At 36.0% G+C, this 18,095-nt stretch overlaps 1 protein-coding gene across 2 annotated transcripts in view; it reads left to right on the plus strand.

Annotated features, from left to right (window-relative positions):
• The first annotated feature begins 4,580 nt into the window (after window positions 1-4,580).
• The window catches only part of polrmt (polymerase (RNA) mitochondrial (DNA directed)), a 53,423-nt gene continuing 39,908 nt past the window's right edge, over window positions 4,581-18,095 (plus strand). For both annotated transcript variants that reach the window (XM_051909356.1, XM_051909357.1), the window contains exons 1-5: window positions 4,581-4,798; window positions 5,210-5,308; window positions 7,313-8,160; window positions 8,863-8,996; window positions 15,672-15,858. In XM_051909356.1, coding sequence (XP_051765316.1) covers window positions 4,660-4,798; window positions 5,210-5,308; window positions 7,313-8,160; window positions 8,863-8,996; window positions 15,672-15,858 — 1,407 coding nt within the window. In that variant the 5' untranslated portion in view covers window positions 4,581-4,659. The remainder of the gene's footprint in view (window positions 4,799-5,209; window positions 5,309-7,312; window positions 8,161-8,862; window positions 8,997-15,671; window positions 15,859-18,095) is intronic.

Below are 18,095 nucleotides of genomic sequence, written 5' to 3' on the forward strand. Positions count from 1 at the left end.
CATCCTGAACCAAAATAAACTGTTGCCATCACATGTAATATACTGCAGTGTCTGTGGAAGTTAATCATCAGGTAAATGACAGGTGATAAATACACTGAATTTAATCAGTAAATAAAACTGAAGTTAAGGGTTTTATAACTACTTTAAAAATGGAAAAACTTTAGCAGCAAGGATGAGGTCTCCCTTACCTGTAATGACACTTGTTGACAGTCCCAATGGACATTTGAGTCAGCTTCTGACCTAGTGAATATCACTCTGGAATTTTATTCATGAACAGCTAGGAGCCTAAAAAGAGCAATATTTTCCGAAAGGACACCAAGTCAAATATTTACAAAATCCTTCTTTATCGCTGCGCAACATGTTGTGAGCTCTACTGAAATGAGTGGCACTTGGCAGAACATTTGTCTAAGCGAACCTCTGCTCTGAAGCACTGACATCCTTTTCAAAGCCTTCTGGTTTCAATGAAGTGTGCAGCCCAGGGGCAGAGGGTGAAAATGATCTTGAAAAGTGTGTTTTACCGAGAAGAGTCAGTCACTTCACACTTTGTAGCTAGTTAACTAACAAGCCTCTGAAGCTTTAACCTATAAAATCCTATGGAGACAGCAGTCTGCAGTCTTTTTCAGCTCCCCGCAGTCATTCCCGTCTGCTTGGGCATATCAGCCTTTGGGTTTCTTGCTAATGTACTTCAAAGCCTAGTCTTTTTTCTAGTCTCATACATCTTAGTCCTTCATCCCCAATTAAACCTAACTGAAGTGGACCCCTACCTTTAATTTCTCTCCTCCCCGTCAACCTTTATGCTCCTCACAAAAATGGATGGCACAGAAAAGTACCCATCACTGTCATGCTGTGCATTTCAACAGCTGGCTACAATCTGAGAAAAAGCTGTAAAAGTGGATGCAGTTGTAATTAGCGAAGCTTTCTAAGGCACTAATCAGTATTACTGTTGCTCATACTTAAAGTTAGGGATTTGAACAAATGTAAGTATTAAACTTTGAGCTCATCCTGCTCTGAATAATGCTACAGACAAGAATAATACCTCAAATCATGGCTTATTCAGGATAGGTAGTATTACTTTTCTGCATTCCAAGCCAACGTCGATACACACAATATAGCCAAAAAATTTTGTAGCTAAAAATTATGCACTTAACCTAAATAACTTGTGCATTATCCTTCCTTTTTGACTTGCTTGCTGTCTAATTTACAGATGTACCCTTCCATGAAGATACGGTATGAGCAATCTTGTACCCCTCCAGCACACTCAAAGACCCCGGAAGTCCATAACATCAGCCCCCACTTCCTTGGAAATTGATGTTAATTACATTCTTTTAGGGGGAAATGTAAGATGTTGCACTTAGAAGTTCAAGAACAAAGTTCTGTCCACATCTGAATATCAGATGTGATGATAAACTTGCTCAGGCTAATGTGTGAATGACAGTACCTCTGCTAAATGCATGTCCACAACGCAGTTATTTCACTCAGGACACAGCAGCACAAATGCTTAGCTTTCAACGTCCGCTCAACTTCCCAACATCACGTCACCAATCCCCACTCCCCACCCCACCCGACCCAAACTTTTAAATAGTTCTGTATACTATTCTCTCTTTTTTAAATATGCCACAAAAAAAAAAAAAAAAAAGACAGATTCTGAAAAACCGTGTATTCAAAGTACCAGAAAACAAACAAACAAATGAAAAACATATGTGACTTAATCTTGATTGACATGACCTCACAGAAAAGGTAACTATCTCTAATTCCACACATCGTTGGCCATCAATAGGCCTGTGCTTAGCTCCCATGATGCCATGCTATGCCGGCTGCACCCTGAGCTGAGAAAATCTGTGCGGCCATGTGGGATGTTCACTTGCGAAAGGAACCTAATCTTTCCCAGCAGGGCTCCCATCAACTCTGGAAGTGTATGAATGGAGATAATATCTCAGTAATGAGGCCTGTTTTGTACCATCAAAGTCCCCCAAAAGGGCCTGAAATCCGACCTCACTCTTTGCGATGACGATCTCCCCCTAATAGCTCCCATTATTAATTGTTTTCTCTCTCCTGCTAACATACAGACTCTCTTCCAATCCCCCTCCATCACCCACCTCCACCCTCAATGCGAACTCAGTCTCCCTGCTTCAAACTACTTCAACTGACATTTAACCAATGGTGAATGGCATCAGCACGAAAACCAACATTTTATACACTAGTTTGTACTTCACTTTTCACTTTTTGTAACACATATTCTGTGGACTACTCGTATTGCCTAACTTTGTCACTCCCAAACTATTCGCTTATTTTGTATATTATTAATATTAATGCGATTATGGTGAATCGCACTGCAGTTATGCAATTTACTAATGTCATGTCAACCAGTGGCTTCCTGCTAGATTCCTCCGACGCAGGTGGCCAAGATAACCAGAGTGCCACACTGTGCGGTCGCTTGCATAAACATCCGTTTCTAATTTGGAATCTGTCCACTGCCGCCACAACTGAAGATCAATCTACAACAAGCCTATTTGAATTTCCTGCTTCGTGACCATTGTCCATTGTAGCCAAAATCAGTGATAAGTTAGCAGTCTATCTGATCAACAGCTCCTGAGAGTCTTCGTCCTCTCTGGAAAGTTGACAGAGATCTGAAAGCGATAACATGGACTGTTACTTTTTAAAGAGAAAAGATTGCGACATTCATCTTTAGCGATAATCAAAGAGAGACGCGACTCACAGATGTGGGAGATGTCCTGTACCAAGTGTGCAAACTTCAAATTTCCATGAGGATATATACTGAATTATTAGTATTGACAGGTGTGGAGAGATTTTCCAAAATGTGTTGCATGAGGGCATGCTAACCTTCTCAGTGTGGTTGTAAAATACACCAAGCATTGGTATGTTTAGATGACTAAAAAAAAGACTAAATTCTGAGCAAGATTTTTTTTCTTTCCAAAAAATTTCACTGTCCTATTTCCAGAAACCTCAACTCATACTTGCATGAAGCATTGGCTAATCAAGAGAACATTTTAAAAGCAGCTCCTATTTCCAAAAACAAAGAAACACACCCTTCATATAGGTGTGCAAAGAAGTCAGAATATCAGAGTCCCAGAGAATGGCAGCCTTATCCTGACTGGAGTTAATTTCAGGGTCTTGAATGGCTCTCTTCTCTCCTTTTGTTGACAGGCAGTCACCCAGTAATGACTATCACACCAGAGCTTGAAACATCAAATGGGCCTGACAGAAAGGTGACCCTGTGAACTGTAGCAACAAACAACATCTGATCTCCACCTAGCTATGCACAACTTGCTGGGATGACTGCCATTATACTGTCAATAAATGTGTTTATACTGACTTATTACATAATTTAGATACATTTCAGGGAGCCAAATTATGTTAAAGTAAACATTAATAATAATAAAGATTTTTACACACCCCATTATTCTCACCAACGCTATTTATTTGATAAAAAAATACAGTTAAAACAGTAATATAGTGAAATATTATTACAATTTAAAATAACTGTTTTCAATTTTAATATATTTTAAAATGTAATTTATTTCTGTAATCAAATTTTCAGCAACATTACTCCAGTCTTCAGTGTCACATGATCCTTCAGAAATCATTATAATATGCTGATTTGCTGCTAAGACACATTTCTTATTATTATCAATGTTGAAATTAGTGGTGATGCTTCATATTTTTGTCGAAACCATGATAATTTAAGGATACAGAAAGTTAAGAACAGCATTTATTTGAAATATATGTATATAACAATGCAAAAATCTGCAGATACTTTTTTTATCAATTAAAAGCATCTTTGCTGAATAAAAGTAGGCCTACATTTCTTTAAAAAAAATCTTACTGATACCAAACTTTAGGATATTTGTTACTCTCATCATCCATTTTCTTTAACCTAATTAATTGACAGCTAACCGAATATCTTACAGAAGCAACAACAACACACGTACATAAATGTATTTGCACAGGCCCAAATCACTCAGCCACAAAGCAAATATAAATTTGTATTATAGTATACAGAAAGACAGCTCATAAAGTCGAAAAAGTCTTATTAAACGCCTCAAAAACTGAAAGACATACAGCATTTGTGTACCATTGCGCAGCAAATACAGGGGCGCGCGCATTGTGACCTTGCTGGAGTAATATAATTTGTCAAAGTTCGCCATCTACTGCATAGCTTCTGAATAATACACACCATTTGAAACCAGTCTTGATATTAAGTAAATCGTTTATTATTTTAACACTTAAATACGCTGTGAGTTTCTTCATTTTATGACATAAACAAAAGTTGTCGAACTGAGCTTTCCCCATTGTTAACTCGAAAAAGACAGCTTACAGGTTTTGGACACGAGTAGTGTTTTAGTAGTTGATTAGGCCTATATAATATGCGGGAACTTATTCTGTTTTCCACTTGCGTTAAGAACATTTCCTAAAGCTTACCCAAAATAAGTGAATATATATATATCAATGAAATACAACTTACATGAGATGTACAGTAGCAGGTGTTTCATCCTACCTCAAGATAAAATTTGATCGATCTGCTCGTTGATCACTGACTGAGGTCTGGTCTCATTATATCGCCTTTGAACTAGTCAGGTCTGAACAAAATGGCCGCTTTCTGCACGGGATAATGTGGTGTTTCAAAACTATCATGACAACATGTCACTTTTGAGACTGTGTGCCTATTCAGCGGGTTTAACTCGTAGTTTTGCTGTTGACAGGGGTATAAGATTTCTAAATGGCGATTATTGCCGCCTGTGTCTTAGAATACGGAGTAATGGAGAAAGACAAATACAAGGTAATGAAAAAACTGTCTTATTGTCATGCTGTCATTTATCTTGTCCTTCAAAGCACATTAAGTCAGTCATTTTACTTTACTGTCATTTCTTTAATATCAGGTGTATTTTACATTTACGTTAAAGTGTTCATTGCAAAAAGTCAAGTTGTTTACATCTCAGATGTCTCAATGTCAAGGAGGCATTGACATGTAAGAAAGTCTGTCATAGTTCATCATAAAATTAGTTGATTTTGCACCTTGGTGCACATGTTTTTGGTCTGAATTTGATGCACATCTAATCTACACTTATTATATCTGTATGGACTTTTTGTTGTATTAGGTGTTATGTCTCATTTTGTGTTCCAGCACCAAAAAACAAACAGTAGTGTTTGTAAACTTTTTAGTTCACTGTTTTTCTTTGTCATTTCTCAGACAAAACATGGGCTACAGTTTACCAAAGACACTATTCAGCCATCCCCAAGAAGGAAGATGGGAAGAAAAGATTCTGGGAACAGTCTCAGCTGTTGGATGGTATGGTATCTTTCTTCCCATATCTAATGTTTATCATTATTTTACACGTTGAATTAGCTAAGCTAATATTTTCGGGGGTTTTTTTTTACAATTTTTTACACTTTTTTTTTTTACACTTTTTTTACAAGGGTATTTTTTTTACACTTTTATTAATTAATAAAATAAATAAATTTTAATTAAAATTTAAAATAAATTTTAATTTAAAGTTAAGTCAGTTTTATTTGTGTAGCACTTTTCACAGTACTCATTGTTTCAAAACAGCTTTATAGAAATTCATGGTTAATGTTTCTAATATCTTAATATCTCCATGCCTTATAGTTGCATTTATCAGATTAGAACTGTGCGATTAATATAGTTTACATCTTGCAATGATTATAAACAATCACACTGCTGAGATTCGCTTTATAGTGTGTATTACTTTACATGAATGCAGAAAAATCAATATACTTATATATCCAACTGTATACATAGAGCTATGCGATAATATAGTTTACATTTTGCGATGAAATAAACAATAAAAGAGTTAACGGGTAAAGATGGATGTACTATTACTGTATATCCATCTTGAATTATATCGCAGGGTGATAATATACAATTTCCTATGATATAAACAATCACACAGCCGAGATTTGCTACTGTATATTGTTTTACGTGAGTGCAAATAAAGTTTGATATACTTTTATATCCAATTTTATTGATAGAGCTGTGCGATAATATAATTTACATTTTGTGACGATATAGAAAATCATAGAGCCAAGATTTGCTTTATAAAATGTATTGCTTGTATGTGAGTGTACAGTGTATGCCGGTAAAGTTAGGTTTACAGTATATCCAACTTTATATATAGAACCAGTGCTTAATTTGATCCGGATCCTGTTCAGGAAAATGTCAGATTTTGGATTTTTGCACTCCGCCTTTTGTTTTTAAACAATCTGTAATTAACAAGTGCATGGTGGCAGTGCGTGCATGTGAGAGTGAGTATACACTTGACAAATTATTCTAATAAAAATAAGTTAGTATCGCCAAAATGTCAAAAAGACCGTTAAGCATATATTCATTTTAAAGCTGATGGTGTTTCTGATCAAAAGAGATCTTGAGAAGATGCACCCCTGGACAATTCTGTTACCAATTATCAGGATAGCAGAAGATGCAAGCAATGGGAGTTAGGTCAGTCAGAATCAGAAATCGATGCAATGGAAGAGGCAATGATGCTGTCGGTGAGAGAGAGTATCACTAATCAACTGAATATTTGGTCTCAACGTAGCTATATACATCACATAAAAAACCTTGTATCTTTATATTTTGTCATTTTTGTTTTATTTTATTTTTAAAAAACAATTCCATTGATCATCCTACACATGTATGTGGGTTTTACAAATATTTAACCAATGAAAAATGTTTAAAAGAGTTTGTGACTAAACCTTTTAACTCCATTGGATCCTCAAACTGTCAGTCAAAACTCCACCCAACTCTATTGTGAATGAAGTGCTCACACAGTTTGGACCGTCTCTACTTGTTTGCAATGCAAAATAAAGAACCAATGTTTGAATAAGTACAGCGTATTCTTTACTCAAGAAACTCTGTCTATAAAAGCTATTTTTGTGTGTTTTTTTTTTTTTGTATTAGAAGTGCAGAGAAGAGTCTTAGTCTGGTATTTGCTATCTAGTTGTAATATTGTGTTAAATATCCTGTGCATAGCGCTTCATCTTTTATATCATGAGATTTTGTCCAAATTCAACAACAAGAAAAACTGAGCACCCACATAGCTACAGTAAACTTTAGGCCCTATAACCTGTAATTTTCATTTTGTGATTATATAAAAGATCAAGCAGTTGAGATAAATATAAAATATAAAAGCAAAAAAATATTACTGAATATACATTAATAGCTATTAATGTTTACAATATTTACATTAAACGTTTATGGGAAAATATTGAAGCGTCAGTAATGCTCGTGCACTTTCTCTCTTTCTCTCTCTCTCTTTTTTTTTTTTTTTTTTTACAGTTCTGAAAGCCAGAATCCAACAGCTGCAATCTGACGTTGTTGTAGATGTCAAACATTCAAAGGTGCAAATCATCAAAATGCAGCAGAGACTAAAGAAAATAGCACCTGGGAATAGTCAAAAGAACTTGCCAGGAGAAAAAGCAGAGATGCTTAAAAGTGGGCCTGCTAAAGCTGCTAAAAAAGGTGTAACTGAAGGTGTCACGCCTTTTAAAACTCACGCAAGTCGCTGGATGGAGAAACTCAAGCGTGAAAAGTGGATTAAACCCAAAAACCAAACTTCACATAAAATGCATGACAAGCCAGTTGCAGGTAAAAGCAGCAAAGGGAGTTCAATGATTCCTGCTACATCTACAAAGACCATCACAACGGCTAAGAGGAGTAAGACGAAAACTAAAGTAGAAGCCACTGCGTCTACCACAACATCCTCCAAAGGCAAAGAAAACACTTTGCAAAAAAAGTCTAAATGGAAGGTTTTGAGAGCCTCAGAAAGTTTAGCTGTCAGGTTTCCAGGAGTGCAAAAGGTCTCCAGCAGTGAAGTTGGCTTGGTTTCTGGGATGTCTATTGAAGAGAAACTAGCAGTGGTTACAGATAATGAGTTGGTTAAGGACGAGGAGCTCGATGTAGACCAGCAAAGCTTGACTGCTCCTGAAAAGCTTCTGGAGGATAAGGAAGGAAACCGTTATGGAGATCCTGAGCTCAGAATTCGCTGTTACTTGGAGGCATGTGTGTTCATTGATGATGTATCTCGAGCTCAGAACTGTCTACTATCTCATCACCGTCAGTTATCCAAACGCACGCAACTGTCTATCAGCGCCTACAACGTCATAATGAGGATGTGGGCCAAAAAAGTATGTATGCGCATTTGCATATCTCTTTCTACTTCATATCAATGTTTTTGATAAAAAAATATAGTGAAAATAGTAATATTATGTGGTATTATTACAATTTAAAATTGTTGTTTTCTATTTCATTATATTTTAAAATATAATCTATTCCTGTGATGGCAATAATCAGGAAACATTTCTTTTTAATTATCAGTGTTGAAAACAGATGCTGCTTATTATTTCGGTGGAAACTGACTTTTTTCAGGATTATGTGATGAATAGAAAGTTCAAAAGAACAGCATTTATTTGAATTAGCATTCTTTTGTAACATTTTAACATTCACTTTTGATCAAATGAATCAAGTGTCCTTTCTAAATACAAGTATGAATTTATTTAAAAAAAAAAAAAAAAAAAAAAAACTTTTGAATGGTTCTTTTTCAAGCTGCAATCCAAACCCTCCCCCCCCACATATTTTTTTATATATATAATATTCCATTTAAAAAAAAAAAAATTCCGTTTTCATTTTCCTTTTATTATTTTTCAGATTGTTCTGTATTTGTTCTTCTTTGTTCTTAAATTTTTTAAAATAATTTTCCTTTTTAACAGTTATTTATTATTCGTCAGTATTTTGCGTGTTCCTTTTCCTTTAGTCTTACATTTTTATGATTTTCCCTTTTATCATTTTTAAGACTTTATTTTAAGTAATTTTTTAAAACTGCTTTGCAGGGTTCCATCAATCACATTCGTCGCTTGTTTGTTCTGATTGAAGAAGCAGGTCTGAAACCCAATGTCACTTCTTACTGTGCTGCTCTGGAGTGCATGGGCCGCATGTCTGCGTGTGAAAAATGGATCATTACCAGGTAACCACTTACCAAAAGCTGTGCTTCAATGTATTCCAATCACAACTATGTACAGGTGGATCCGACAGATTGTGTTTATCATCACATGAGTGCTGTATTGCATGAGATCTGTATTGCGAATCTCATGAAAACATGGTCATATTTTACTCCAAAATCAGAAGAGGAAAAAACATGAGAAGCAATGCCAAAAAATCAGAATGGTACTAAAATATGCTGCTTTATGGAATTTTTCCATTATGTAATTACATTTTGGGGTGAAATATGAACCAGAAAGGTGTAGAACATTTATATATGTATAATAATGACATAATCATACAGTTTTAGAGTGTTAAATAATGATAATGAGTATCCACAATGTTGAATTGATTGACAGTTCCAGACTGTGTCTATAGATGTCAGTGTTGCAGTGTGCATTAAGTCATGTATAACAAAGGCTCCTGCATTCTCTTTAGATTCCCTATAAAAGTCCAAATTAAATTAATAAACATGCAAATTAGTAATGGTGCTCATATGTATGCTTTTTTGTGAATACATCATTCAGCCATGATCCGTTCAGCCATAGCACTATAGGATTATTCTGAGCCTGCCTTGACTAGGTCCAAAAATAGAAATTCAAATTGTGGTCATTCATCTAAAGAGCATTAACTCAGTGGACTGCCATTTTCTCTCTGGTCATCTATTTGTTTTGTGTGCTGCTCATCTCGGGGCAGAAGAATTTAGCAGATGAACACCTCCTCTCTTGCATTTATATTGGGAGCTCCTTGACAGAATGAGGCCAGATCAAAAATGGTTGTTTTGGCATTTTTTTCCCCCTCTATATTGTATATGTCATCACATACATTAAGTTATATATATTATTTAGGGCTGTCAATTTGATGTGTTAATATAGTATGATTGATTATTTTTTATTATATATTAAATCTTGTCAGCCACAATTTCAAACCAGAGGTCTTTGTAATTAATGCAATTTTAAAAATCATTCTTCTAGAGCTGTACGATTAATTGTTAAAAGATTGCGATCTCGATTCAAACACCCACGCAAAAGTGCATTTGTCATTGAATCATTCATTCAATAGATTCGTTCAAAAACGCTGATTCATCCAGCAATGAAACAAGTGAAGTATTTATGAGTGAGTCAGTGAATCATTCATTTAATAATTCATTCAGATTAATTAAACATTTTAAATAGACTGCAGCAATTAACTTTTTGTCAAAACCTCTAGTAAATGACAAAATGTCATTTGTTTAGTTGTCTGTTCAGAATCATGAGTGAATCATGATCTCGGTTTGAAACAAAAAAAAATAATTCTCAATTTATTTAGAATCATGCAGCTCTACGTTCTTCTATGGAACACAAAAAGAAGATATTTTGAAAAATGTCTCATAGTGTTTCAAAATATCTCAGATATTGTGTTGGTCCTTATTGACTTTCCTTGTATGGACAAAAACAGTTGCAACATTTTTCAAAATATTGACACTGCTGTTCTTTTTGAAAGAAATTAATATTTTTATTCGGCAAAAAAAGTTACATAATGTTAAAAAAAGATTTCTATTTTAAATAAATGTTGTTGTATTCATCAAAGAATCCTGAAAAAAAAAAGTTTCCACAAAAATATTAACCATCACTACTATTTTCAACATTGATAATATTAAATGTTAATAAATGTTTCTTGAGCAGCAAATCAGTATATTACGAGAATGATTTCTGAAGGATCATGTGACACTGAAGACTGGAGTAATGATGCTGAAAATTCAGCTTTGCCATCAGAGGAATATATTACATTTTAAAATATATTCAAATAGAAAACAGTTATTTTAAAGTGTAATAATATTTCAAAATGTTTCTATTTTTACTGTATTTTTAATTAAATGAGAATTCAGGTGAGACGTCTTTCAAAAAATGTAAAAATCTTATCAACCACGAACTTTTGAATGGTAGTGTATGTTTAGAGTTTTCTGTGAACTAATCCCTTTAAATTAAGCCTCATGTTTGTGTAGAAGAATCTGCTAAACATCTTAAAATGATCAGATTCACGTTGGTTCTAAATCCACCAGACAGTTGTTTCCTTTGTGCTCCAGCTTTAGCAGCTTGTGTTACTACACTGTAACCATTTTAAGTGATCCAATTGATTGTAATAGGCTTCTGTGCGTCTGCATATCTCCACATTTAATAAGTGCTAAAGGTGACTGCTGAGGCAATATGGTGCTGCCCTGTGACAGAACAGAAGGACAGGTGCAGGGTGGCTTGTGGCAGCTGGTTGGGTGATCGATCACTGTGAGCTGATGGCAAACAATGTTGTGCAGTGTAAATCTTCTTTCTACAAACCCCAGTGGAGTCTATTTTTTTATCCATCTGTCTCTCTTTGTTCTCTTCGCCACAGTTTCAGTTTGTCTTTCTGCTCTCATGTGGCAGTGTTGTTGCATCCTTTGCTGCAATCCAAACTTGCCGACCTTCTTACACATGAATGTGATTTTCTTTCAAGTCACGATCCTTAGGACCATGCGCTCACTCTGTCTTTTTGTGTGTGATGACACTGTAGTCAATATCCGGTGATGTAAGCATCAGCATGTAGTCAAGAGCTGTCAGTTTGGAAAGAAAAGATGGAAAACTGGAAATTTGGACTTCTTGACCTCATGAGGTGCATGAGAAGATATGCGAGAAGCTTTTTATGCATTCACACGTGTCCAAAATCGCTGACTCGTTCACTATACAGTGAATGTCACATAGTTTGCTGTATGAAGGAGGAATTGGCAAAAAAGAAGAAAATGTGGATGTAGTGCCACACAGCATTGTGCACTTCGTATGTAGTGCGTTCACATCGAATCAGAAAACTAATTTGTCTGTTCACACTGTGTGTTTGAATCTGAATTCACACCACATATGGATATGTTTGGATTTGGTTTATAAACATTCAACTTGATGTGGCTGGAAATTATTTTAATGTTGTGACTGATAACCGATAAATGGCCGATGTTAAAATTCGATACAGTTTTGTCTAAATAAATTAAATACAAAATGGTAAAAACTGTGAATCGTTTTAAATGCTAAAAGTGAATTAAGGCATCACAATACTAAAACGTGTTGTTTTTAAAGATGAACTTTAAATGAGCGGCATAATCTAAATGTCAAAATAGGGGACATAAACCTGTTAAATCAATTAAATATTTAATATTGAATGATATATATGTCAACCGATTAAATGGGACTGATATTTTGTGCACTCCTCAAAAAAAAACAAACAAAAAAAAAAAAAATGCCATCTACTCTAAAGTCTACTCAGCACTTTGAATGCTTCACAGAAAGCCCAAGTAGAGTCAACTCTCACCCACCTCTACATTTATCAGCTTCCTTTGTCCTCAGCAAGAGATCAGGCTTTAAAAGAATGCTTCAGGATTACCCTGATATAGAGTTTTCCGCCTCTCCTAATTGCATTTGCATCAGCTCAGGGTTTAACATTTACTAGAGTATTGAATGCAACCCTTGGGAGGTAATGATGCAATTGTTCCTCTGTCACGCACAAGATGCAAAGGGTAAAGGAATGTCTTTCCCGAGGCCTCACGGCACCCTCAATGGCTTCATCTGCTCGATGTACACCCACTAGAGGGCACTGATGACTCATTGCTGGTGTGTTCCACTCCCAAAGGAGCCTGTTGCTTTGGAAACCGTAGCTGCATTCTCAGACTAACCTTAGGAATAACCCAGTCTGTCCTGCAGCCTTCCAGCAATGTAAAATATATCGGATGGATGCAGACCTTACAGAATAAATGTGCCTAAACAACAAGTTTACAGCTAGTACCACAGCACTGAATTCTTGATTTTGATTGGTTGATAGACTTTCTAAGGTGTTGGATAATGTTGAGTAAGTAGTTCCTGGTTTGTTGAACGCATTACAGTACTGTGTTATGTTCTTTTTGTGCTAGTAACAGCAGCTTTGGCTGTTATTTAATTGTAAGCAGTGGAATGAAGTTGGATGGTCAGCTAGTTTTCCACCAAATGACTACTTGGTTAGTGAGGTCTAATAATTATTATTTTTCAAAAGCTGGTAAATTTAGAGACCGTGCTGAGAACATGCTGTGCTTTTAAATAGTACAGTAAACTCCCTCTGAAAAGTTCACCTGCTTTAAAACACTGCTGCTGTAGTCATTAACACTCCTCTAGTGTAATAGATTAACTGCATGAAACTATATATTTCAAGACATTTACTGTCAACTTCAAATAGCTTGCTGATTGTCTTTCAGTTCTTGGATTTAGCCATTCTGAGTAAAACTGAAATTTGACATCTTTAGCCACTTCGACACATCTTGGTGTGATTTTCTACGAGTTTAGTTTAGTTTCATTTTTTTAAAATGTGGTTTGAGACCATGTCTTGAGAGCCCTAATTACCCTATAGTGAAAAATAAAAATCTAAAATGTATTTGAAATACATTTATTTCATGCTAAGTATACTACAAACACATTTACATATTAATGTGCTTAAAGGATTAGTTCACTTTTAAATAAAAATTTCCTGATAATTTACTCACCCCCATGTCATCCAAGATGTTCATGTCTTTCTTTCTTCATTCAAAAAGAAATTAAGGTTTTTGATGAAAACATTCCAGGATTATTCCCCTTATAATGGATTTCAATGGTCTCCAAACGGTTGAAGGTCAAAATTATAGTTTCAGTGCAGCTTCAAAGGGCTTTAAACAATACCAGACGAGGAATAAGGGTCTTATCTACTTACGGAATGAACGCAGAATCAGTTACATTTTTTCCGTAAGTAGAATAGGGAAGGCGTAGGACATACAGCGTAAGCTTTCTGAAGAATACGAAAGTACGGTTTTGGCAGAAGCACTTGGAAGGTGATCATTTGTTTGTATAAAGCATATACATTTACATTTTTTTTCGAAAATGACCGATCATTTTGCTAGATAAGACCCTTATTCCTCGTCTGGTATCGTTTAAAGCCCTTTGAAGCTGCACTGAAACTACAATTTTGACCTTCAACCGTTTGGAGTGCAATAAGACCAAATTTTTATTCAAGCAAAGAGCTAAGAGATGGTTAAAACTACACAGCCCAGCCTAAGATAGGTTTAATATTGGGAGATATTTGCATGCATCAGGGAGCCGCTCTCAAAATGCGGGGTATTGAAATCGCGTTTAAATGCGCGCTCGTGTTTTACTTTCGATTTCATGATAGCGCATATTCTGTAGGGAGCTGCGGTGCTGAGCATGCATTCCACAAGATAAGACATTTGTCAGACGCTTAGGCTCTGTCGTGCAACTAATTCTCCGCCATGGTCTTGTCAGTCATCTCGTCACTTATTCTCGTCATGTGATCAGTGAACTCTGGTTCCTGCTGCACTACGTACAGGGCTGCAGCTTGTGTTGGATGAGCTGGATGGGTTTGAAGTGCCCCTTTTCCAACTGAATTAAATGTTTTTTATTTCTATAAAAGGCAAAATGACAGTGGAGGCATAATATAAACATAGCGAGGCATATTCTATCCTAATTTCACCCTCACACTCCGTCATGGCAATATCGCGAGAAGCTTTTCACCTCAATGAGAAATCTTGTCACATTTTAATCTCATGAGATCTCGTCACACCCCTAATAAACAGTAATTAATTAACTTTGGTAATAATTGCTTCGTATCATGACTGCACAGTAACATTAAGCATGTATTAATTTTCAGTAATTTACTAGTCTGTCGTCAACTATTCCTTACCTATTTTCTCTGGCACAGACTCTCATTCTCTCTCTTCCAGAGTGCTTTAATTTGTATTCTGTCCACGACAGGAACATAGCTTTACATCAACAGTGAGCAGCCCAGCTGCGTGGGGCTTTGACTTTATTCACACTTTTTTCTGTTTGAATAAACACGGCCTTGTAATTCTTGGACATATGGCAGTGGCCTATCTGACACCCATTACTAGAGGGAGCAGAATGTTCTGTTCGAAGGCACTCCGTGTCAATGCAAATATTTGATATTCCGCACCGACACCCCGCCAGTCTCAGCACTATGAGCACAGGTGCTGCGGCTGTGGAAGTTTTCTCATTATAAGGCCTTTCCCCTCCACCTTTGGATTATCAAAGTCATTTATTCAAGGTTCAAGGTGTCTTTTACGTTTTTTTTTTTTTTTTTTTTTTTTTTTTTTTTTTGAGAACAAATTGCTTCATCTGGGAGTTTAGCCCACAGTTGAAATGGTCTTGAGAGTTTGAGACTTAAGATTTGTCAATAAAGGCTTAGGGATGCCAGTAGACGATAATATCATGTATCACAGATAGTCAGAGATACTGCCCATGAGTTATGCCTTTGACGATATCAAGATGACATAATCACTAAAATTATATAGGCCTAATAACAGTCTTTAGGTTCGAACACAACACAATGATCAGTCACCAATGCAAATCAAAAGTAGCTTCAAACACCGACTTAAAAACAACTTAACAAGAAATATTGATTCTTTTTTTTTTTCTGTTAGTTCTTTTTTTACTATCATTAATGTATGGTCCACAAGAGAAATATTAAGCCAAAAAATTAAGATTTGATATAATGTGGTCAGCTTATGTTGAGGTAGATTCATCTCGTCGTAATCTCTGAGAGAATGCGGCGTAATGCAGAATAAATTACTGTGGTTTGAGAATTCAGATGCATTTTATTTTCTTCATCTGTCTTCTGGTCCACACAGGTGTCTGCAGCAGATGGAGGTGGACGGCATGTCTGTGGATGATGTGTTCAGCCAGTGCGTGTTTAAGAAGGATGAGAGAGAAATGGTCCTGAGGGCCGTCCGATTAGTGAAACCAGAATACCAACCTCTTGTATCCAAAGATCAGCCTGTCTGTTCCTTGCCATTGGTGGAACAATTTTATGCTGAGGTACTGTATTATTTTTGTCTAGTGTTCTATTATATTATATTATATTATATTATTTAGTGTTTTTGAAAGAAGGCTCTTATGCTCACAAAGACTGCATTTATTTCATCAGAATAGGGTAAAAACAGTAATTTTGTGAAATATTACTACAATTTAAAATTATTATTTTTTATTTTAATATATCTTAAAATGTAATTTATTCCTGTGATGACCAAACTGAATTTTCAGCATCATTACTCATTACATCATTACCTTCAGAAATCATTTTAATATGCCGATTTTCTGCTCAAGAAAAGCTTATTATTATTATCAAAGTTGAAAACATTTCAAAACAGTTCAGAAAGTTTAAAAGAACATCATTTATTTGAAATAGAAATCTTTTGTAGCATCATAAATCTTTACAGTATTTACTGTCACTTTTGATCAATTTAATGTGGCTTAATAAAAGTAAAATAATCTTGGGGGCTTTTCTCGGTTATGTTAGAGTTTGTCATATACAGATACAAGCATTTGTGTTAAACCTTCCTCATGCATTGTTTGTGAACTGGTTGTAAAACAGGTTAATTGCACTGTTAAAATGGAGTTGGAGTGGAGGCTGGGACCGTAAAACAGGTGGTGCTTTTCATAAGACTATATACCTGTCCGCATTAAAAGACCTGCCTGAACTTGTCTTGTGTGTCAAAACGACAAGTTTCACTACCATGTCAGCTGTCATCTGCTATATAATTCCTTCGAACAGAGGTGCCCATGCTATTTTTGGACACAGTGGGGGAGTGTCATTGGGCCCGTCTGCCCCACAACCAATTCCCCGGCATCCCCCTTTTCCCCAACTGATTTATTATCGCAGGTGCACATAAGCCCATTTGTAACCCGCACAACAACTTTCCTGGAAAGTACAGAAGAACTGGGTCATGTGAAGGTCTGAGATGAAAATGCTGCAACTCACAGCACGCACAAATCAGTAATGAAGCTCTGTTACTAAAACTTTTCAGAGATGCCCAACAGGCTAAAAACATGCTCAAATATGTTGCTGGCAGAATTTTTTTTTCTCTCTCTCTCCATTTGTTTGCTTTGTTTAATTTTTGTTTTGTTTTGTTAATTGTTTTTTAGTTGTTTTATTTTATGTTGATCCCAAAGCCATTTATAATTGTTATCATGAAAAATACAAAACAATCTCGTGCCAGACAGTATGATATTCATAATAGTACTATTGTAATGATTGACAATGTTGACTGGGTTTGTTTTGTATTGTTTTGCTTTGCTTTGTATATTTTATTTCATCATACGTTTTGTTTTTTGTAGTTTTTTTTTTCTTCTGTAATTTTTGTTTTATTTAAAGACAAAATTGTGTGATCTTTATCCAGGCTGTAAAATATTCATCATAGTACTATGGTAATGATTGACAATGTTGACCGGACGAACATTTGAGGTCATAGCAAGCAGATGTTCACAATTAAGAAAGTCACCATTAAGTTTCAACGTAAAGGCAATTAATTGGCCGTCAGTGAGCACTAAGTGATCAAATACTGTTGATTTTGCCCATTTACCTCCTTTTACGATTCCCGAAATTTCGAAATCATGTTGTTTGCACTAGGTTTAGATAGATTGAGATGTGTTACCTCACAGAGTTGCATTGCCATAAATGCCCTTTCTTTCCTCCCAATACATTCATTATCCGCACAACCTCACTGAAGCATTGAAGATTGGACCGACACATCCTTAACTCAGAGGTCACCGCGCGTGCTTCTCCCTGTCAGGGCTGTGGCTTTATGGAGATATGGGCCTTTGCCAAACCGTCCCTATATACACAACACTGCATCTTGTGTTCTGCCTGGCCGGGCTGTAGTAGTCATCGCTGTGGGCATGATTTATCCCAACCCAACCTTTGTGCTTGCTTTGGCCGCCGTCCATGTGATCTCTATTGAGGACAGATTTAGCAGTTGCTCCCTCCTTGCTTACAAGTATTAATGCACTAACCGACCTGTTCTTTCCCAACCCTTCCATTATGTGTTTGCCGATAATTCCCAGATGTCTGTGTAGACTGCCAACGCCTCCCTTCAAATAATAAATGACTGCACATGTCAACGCACAGCCCACATTAACGTGATCTCCGCACCACTTAGCAAGCTGTTGCTGTAATATATGCTGTATTTACAGTTCGTATTTTATGCAGCCACACATTTGGGTGACGACCAAACCTCCGAGAGTGGGACTGTTTAACCTCATTGGATTTTAATTGG

Source organism: Ctenopharyngodon idella, chromosome 10, assembly GCF_019924925.1.
Source record: "Ctenopharyngodon idella isolate HZGC_01 chromosome 10, HZGC01, whole genome shotgun sequence".
In the NCBI taxonomy this organism is placed as follows: domain Eukaryota; kingdom Metazoa; phylum Chordata; class Actinopteri; order Cypriniformes; family Xenocyprididae; genus Ctenopharyngodon; species Ctenopharyngodon idella.